Source organism: Mastomys coucha, unplaced genomic scaffold (assembly GCF_008632895.1).
Source record: "Mastomys coucha isolate ucsf_1 unplaced genomic scaffold, UCSF_Mcou_1 pScaffold15, whole genome shotgun sequence".
Lineage (NCBI taxonomy): Eukaryota > Metazoa > Chordata > Mammalia > Rodentia > Muridae > Mastomys > Mastomys coucha.
Genome location: NW_022196897.1, coordinates 13461116 through 13467488, shown reverse-complemented (window position 1 = coordinate 13467488; position 6373 = coordinate 13461116). Strand labels below are relative to the sequence as shown.

The following is a 6373-nucleotide window of genomic DNA, read 5'->3' as shown; positions in this document are numbered from 1 at the left end:
GGTGCAGTGATCTGCATCAACTATTCCCGGAGAGGTCCCTGCATCCCTGGCACCCATCTCTCACCTCTACATGTCCCCTCAGGCCCCTCCCTGTTTTCCCTTTCCTCCCTCCTGTCATCTAAGGAATATTTGCTAAGGGACTCCTGCCAGCTAGGACAGAGCTTTGGAGGACAGGCCCCAGGTGTGTGTGTGGGTGGGGTCTCCAAAAGTTGTACGGGCTCAGACCAGGAATGCAGGTGGCTAACACTTCTGGCTGCGGGAGTCAGAACCTGGGGCTCATGTGGTTCAAATGACTGCAGCTCCGTTGTTCGTTCGTAAGTGGAGCCAGACACTTAGGTAGGACACTTAGGTAGGCAGAGTGCTCACCGAAGGCCAGGTGCTGCCTGGCTCTGGTGATCCCGTAGAGTGGATGATAACTGTGCACTTAGGAAGAGCATCTGCTAGAAGGAACACCCTTTAGTCCTCTTGAGACTGGCCAGGGTCCCATAGGTGTCACTTACATTAAGGAACAGCCTTCTTCTCCCAACTACGTTGTGAGCTTCTCGAGGGCAGGGCTGGACTCCAAATAGCCCTGTAGTCTGCTCCAAAGAGCTGCAGGCAGAGTCACCTTGGGTGGGAAGGAACAAATGCTTGGCAAAAAGAGAAAGCGGAGGCCTGGGCACCCCGCTGGCTACGCCCCCTAGAAATCCGCTAGAGACCTGTTGAGTGGAACAGTGTTGCTACTTTCTGGCAAAGGGGCCAGAAACAGAGCTGCAAGCTATCAATCACATCACGTGGGCTGTGATCAGGTCACGTGGTCCGAAGGCCTGCACGTGAAGCAGCAAGTCCAACACGAGAAGGGGCGGGGCAAGCCCAGCACGAAGTGGGCAGGCGTGGGGGAGGGGTGGCGAGACGCTTTCATAAGAGTGGGCAGCCAGGTGCTGTTCGGATGCAGAGTTCCTGGTAGGCAGAGTGTGGGTGAGAGAGCGGGCTGGTGGGCAGACCTAGGGGGCTCTCTGTGGCTTCCAGCTTGTTGCTTCCCTCCAACTTCGTGCCAATGGCGTCCGGTGGCCACGAGCGGGCCACTGAGGATTACGGAGTCTCCGGCATTACGGGATGCAGGTAAAATTTGGGTTGACGGGCTCTGAAAGGGTCAGGTTCCAAGGCCTTTGCCCGGGGATGACTTACATCTTCACCTAACCTGGCACAGTCAGGCAGAGCTCCCATTTTGGCGTGGAGGGGGTGGGGGAGGGGTCATGAGCTGGCCAGGTGGTATTCCTGGATGACCCAGGCCAGTCTTCACTTCTTCCAGACATCCACCCCAAATGTCCTAGTTCCCCACGTGGGGCACTGGTGCCTTTTGTGGGGTTCATAGGTGGTCTTGGCTCTTTTCTCTGTAGCAGGACTCCTCAGCCCGAGACTCAAGACAGCTTGCAGACTCCCTCACAAAGCTCAGCGCTCTGCACAGCTCCTGTGGCTGCTGCAAACTGGGGCCCGTGTCTTCGGAGAAACGTGATCAGCGAGAGAGAACGCAGGTGCGGGCAGCCTCGGGGTGGGCAGTATGCCAGTGGAGGAGTTTAGGGCTGTGGTTTAATGAGCATATACCCATCTGGACCAACCAGGATTAAAACCAGATCCCCAAGTAAGCTCAGCTTTGTGGAGTAGGTCAGGCCAGTTGTTACTACAACTTGACTTGGATTCATCCTTTCACATACCAGATCCGAGTTGCTGCAGGGCTGCAACAGGCCTTTGGTGGCTGCTCAGTGGTGGGTTCCAGAGGTTCTTTTGCTATCCGGTGAGGGTAGGATTTTTGTTTTCCCTGTCTGGAAGCAGGAGGCGGATCTCCTTGAGCTGTGAGCGCTTGCGGGCTCTACTGCCTCAGTTTGATGGCCGCCGGGAGGACATGGCATCTGTCCTGGAGATGTCTGTGTACTTCCTCCAGCTTGCCCACAGCATGGATCCTAGCTGGGAGCAACTCTCTGTGAGTCGGAAGGCGAGCCTCATCAGGCCTCTGCAGCCGGTCTGCTATGGGGCATCCTTGTTGAGGGGCGTCATGCCCCTTGTCTTCTTGGGCCCCAGCCTTCAACCCAAGGCGGCCACACATTCTGCACCCTCATGATTGCATTCAAACCATGCCAGTTGGTATTCTCCTTAGAGGGGCAAGTGATGCCAGTGTGTGGGAGTTTCAGAGTCTCCAAATGTCCAGTTCTGACCAAGAACACTCACACTCAGACTTCTGTCCTTTGAGCCCAAGACTACTGCCCGATTCTCAGTCCCATGTACACTTATGGCGCATGAGTGGATACAGCCTGACTCATGAGCAGGGGTGGTGGTGTTTGAGGAGTGAAGCTTCAGTCTGCACACGGCTTTCCTTCCCTGTGCATCCCTAAGTTTCTGGCTGGTTTGTGTGTATTTAAACTTCAGGTTCCTCAGCCTCCCCAGGAGATGTGGCACATGTGGCAGGGTGATGTTCTGCAGGTAACCCTGGCGAATCAAATTGCAGACAGCAAGCCAGACTCCGGGATAGTACAAGCACCTGCTGTGGCTCGGTTAGTCTCCCTGGGCCGTCCTTGGGCCCTGGGCTCTATCTGAGCAGTAACATTAGCTTCGTAATAGTATGCACACACCTGTGACATCACTGTTCTTGCTCAACTGTCTTTAGATGGTCCCTTGAGAGCCTGCTGTGACATTACACAGGGTGATCTTGTCAGCAGACTCAGGGCACTGGGAAGATGGGGGATTCTTGGGCTCTGAACGCCTCAATGCCTTACACCTTTTCAGGGTACAGGAACCCCTATGCTGTGCGATGCTGGATACAGACCAGAACCAAGCCACTGAGCGAGTGTCAGAGCTACTGGAGAGACCTTCCTCCTGTCCTGGTAAGTGCCAAAGCACATTGTCATTCAGTGAGCCCCAGGTGGCCTATGACCCTGAAATGACTGTTGCTGTGGCTGAAAGGGCCGCCTCTCCCATGCCCAGAGTATAGAACAGCTGGCTGCCTGGCCTCTGCCTGTGCTGAAATTGGGTTGGCTGTGAGGCCTGCAGCTTTTCTAGCTGTATCTCCAGTGCATGGGGTTTTGATCCCTAGTGCCACGCCCTGGTCAGGAAGTACCAGTGAGTCACCAGGTGGGCTGCCTCTCATGTCAGTTTGCCTTTCTTCGATGTTTGGTCTCCCATCATTTATATTTGCCATGTCTACAAGTCTCAGCTGGCCGGAAGGGGTTCTAAGAGCCACATACTTAGGGGCTGTGGGGACAGGCAGCTGGTCTGAGGGAGGAAGGAGCCCAAGGTCATAGGAGCAGTGCTGAGAGGAACTCCTGATTGGAGCCCACGTGAGTGACCCAAGGCCTTGTGACTAGTTTTCTAAGAATGTGCCCTGACCCAGAGTTGGACACCTGGTTTTGGACATTCCCCTGCTTGGTCACCTGTTGTCAAGTGCTTCTGGCTTTCACATGCACACACTGTAGGACAGTGCCTGGCCTAAACCATGTGGGCTAACCTATCTTCTCCCTGTTAGAGTCTTCCAGCTTGGGTCCTGGGCTCCCACCCTGGCTCCCTCACTCTTGGCAGCCAGCCACTCCTGAGGCGAGCGACATTGTTTCTGGTGGGTCACACCAGGTGGGATCCCTGGCCAGGGACACTGAATCTCCGGGCATGCTGGCTGAGGAGGCCAACTTGGTCTTGGCATCTGTGCCTGATGCCAGGTGGGTGCTTCTGAGTCTGTGTCACTGGCCTGCCTTCAGCCTAGCGCTAGTCTCTGCTTTTCTCCACTTCTGAAAGCTTCTGTCCCTGACTTCTACACCACCCTGAGAGGAGGCCCAGGCAGCTGGCCCAAGCCAGGCTCACCATGTGGCTTTCTGATATGTGTTTCTAAAACATTTTTGTCTCCTAATTGTCTTTTGTTTGGGCTGATGGTGAAATAATTTTGTGTTTGGGGAACACACACCAGCTGGGGTGTGGGAGGCAAAGGGAGGGATGAGGCTGTGGCTGGAGAAGCCAGAACAGATCTCTGTTCAGCAGAGCACCTTGGCTATGGCCTGTGCCCTTCGGCTGCAATTTCTATACTTGGCCCTGCTGGAGTGAGTCTCTGAGGCATCTGAGGGGCCTTTGCAGGATTGGGCTGTGCTTCTGTTGTGTTTCTAGTGTCTGGGTGCACTTGTGGTGACTTGGGGATCTTCTCATCTCCAGGTACACCACAGGGGCAGGGTCCGAAGTGGTGGATGGAGCATCCTTTCTGCTGACCACCAATCCTGACTGGTGGTTGGGTGAGTGGGGCTATGAGCCCAGGCTGCCTTTCCCCACCCCGGCCCTGGCTTTGGGGCCTATGTCCAACCAGACAGGACCAGGAGACTGTACCCAATCCCAGCTTGCTGTCTGACTCAAGGTTCCCAGATCATCTCCGCCCATCTGGTGATGATCGAGATGACGGGCAGGGACAGAGGTAAAGGCTGACCATGTGCAATGACATGAGCACATGATATGTAGAAATGGCTGTGTGAGTCCTGGGTGTTTTCAGTAATGTTCCTAGGTCAGCACCAGGACAATTCATACACTGTGCATCTCCTCAACCTTTAGGATCCGGTGCTGAGTGAACACCGCTGGGGTTCTGGCATGGAGAGCCACCAGAGTTGGCTTCAGCCTACCTCACTAGGAGGAGAGAAATGTGGTTCACATTCCCTCACAGGGGCAACAGGCACCTAGAGTGGACACAGTGGTAGCAGCACGGGAACCCCTATCATGCTCTGTCCAGTCTTCTGCCAGTGTCTGGGGTACATGCCTGCCTTACTGATACTGCCTTTCCTTCCAGGGTCAGTGGAGGGCAGAGGAGGCCCAGCCCTTGCCAGGAGCAGCCCAGTGGATTGGGCAGAATCAAGCTTCCTCGGAGACCCTGAGCCTTGCTCCCAAGAGCTCCAGGCTGGCCCTGTAGAGCTGTGGGGCTTGGATTTTGGCAGCCCTGGCCTGGCCCTGAAGGATGAAGCTGACAGCATCTTCCCTGACTTTTTCCCTTGATAGCTTAGTCGCCCCCATGGTTTAGTTTGCTGGGGGAGCTGTCCCTTGCCTGGGTGTTGTATTTTGGGTTTGGTTTGCAGCTGCAGCCTAATTTGAGGGAGGCTGGCAAGGCTGTGAGTGGAGTTTGTATTAAAGAGGAAAAGTGGTTTTTCTGGCAGAAGCAAAATTTCCCTGGCTTTTGAGTAATTAATCCCATTCATTGGGCACATTGCCCCGCCTCCATTCAGAGCACAGGCAGCTGTCTAGGTCTTTGAGGAGATGGTCTCAGCTTGGTAGGATCCTGAATAACCTACATCTGTGCCCGGTGCCTTCCTCCTCCTCCCTGGGGTCAGGTGTTTGATTTGGGTGGAGCCTTTCTGGGGACCCCAGTGTCCTCTCCCGCAGTACAGCATTGGTCCCCTATTACTGCAGTCACCCCTGTATTTGTTGTACATGGGTTCTTGGGGACCCTCTGGGTCTGGCCCACACCCCTCCACAGTGGGCTGCTGTGGGCAGACTACACAGAGGTATTTGTCTTTCTCCTGTTCTCCTGGGCAGGCTGAGGGCTTGTCCTGCTGTCAACATCTGGAGACACTCCAGGTCTCCAGGACTCCTTCCCTCTATGAGTCCCTGTTCTAGGCCCAGAGCAGCCCAGCCTGATTCATCCAAGAACCTTGAATGTGAGATCAGAACTCCCGTCAGGCTGCCCCCACATCCAGTGGAATGTTCCATTAATTCCCATGAGTCACTGCAGACAGAAGCTCAGGATCAGGTGGCGTGGGAAGAAGCACTTGGGGATTGTGAGCGTTGAGATCATCCACACAACCCCAGGAGCTGAGAGAGGCACATGGTGGACCAAGTGGGCCTGAGTGTTGGACACTTGTCTGGGTGGGTGCTGAGCAGAGCTGTTCACCAGCACCCCCAGGTCTTTGCCACCACCAACTCTCGTGGTTTACATGACTGAAGACCTTGTTCAGAGGAGGGAGTGGCTGCCAGTGTGCCAAACCCATACTAGATTCCTTGAGTACAGGAAGTGTAGCCTCACTTTGGTTGTCTGATGTTTGAGCTTATCCATCAATTCCAACTGTCTGGATTCACTTGTCTTCTAGAAGACTACCCCATCTGTATGTGTGCATACTGTGGATGCTAAGGCAGGCACGCAGGCATGTATGTGTGTTTGTGTACCCATATAGGAGTGCATGCATTTTTGTCTGTGTGGTATTTGCATGCCCATGAATGTTGTGTCTGTGTGTATGCATGCATGCATATTAGGGTATGCATATATTGGTGTGTGCATATAGGCTACAGGAGGGTAGGCATTGAAGGTCTTTGGGGGCACAATATCTATACCTACCCTGCTGTGTGATTGCTCCTCTGTCCTGGGACATGTCCCACAATTCACAAG

At 54.5% G+C, this 6373-nt stretch overlaps 1 protein-coding gene across 2 annotated transcripts; it reads left to right on the top strand.

Moving 5' to 3' along the window:
* The first annotated feature begins 851 nt into the window (after nucleotides 1-851).
* On the top strand, nucleotides 852-5155 carry Sohlh1 (spermatogenesis and oogenesis specific basic helix-loop-helix 1). Of its 2 annotated transcripts, none has more exons than XM_031373334.1 (8): nucleotides 852-1101; nucleotides 1383-1514; nucleotides 1813-1960; nucleotides 2404-2528; nucleotides 2761-2858; nucleotides 3497-3683; nucleotides 4168-4244; nucleotides 4787-5155. In XM_031373334.1, the coding sequence occupies exons 1-8, from the start codon at nucleotides 1037-1039 to the stop codon at nucleotides 4987-4989; spliced, it is 1035 nt and encodes a 344-aa protein (XP_031229194.1). In that variant the 5' UTR covers nucleotides 852-1036; the 3' UTR covers nucleotides 4990-5155. The 2 variants fall into 2 exon arrangements, with proteins under 2 accessions (XP_031229194.1, XP_031229193.1); XM_031373333.1 differs by having other exon boundaries at nucleotides 1380-1514.
* Nucleotides 5156-6373: the final 1218 nt, after the last annotated feature.

Bases quoted from the DNA above. Each gene is read 5' to 3' on its own strand.
- Sohlh1 (XM_031373333.1), top strand. From the start codon at position 1,037: ATGGCGTCCGGTGGCCACGAGCGGGCCACTGAGGATTACGGAGTCTCC. The intron at 2,529-2,760 runs GTTAGTCTCCCT...ACACCTTTTCAG, and splicing joins CAAGCACCTGCTGTGGCTCG to GGTACAGGAACCCCTATGCT. The intron at 4,245-4,786 runs GTGAGTGGGGCT...CTTTCCTTCCAG, and splicing joins CAATCCTGACTGGTGGTTGG to GGTCAGTGGAGGGCAGAGGA.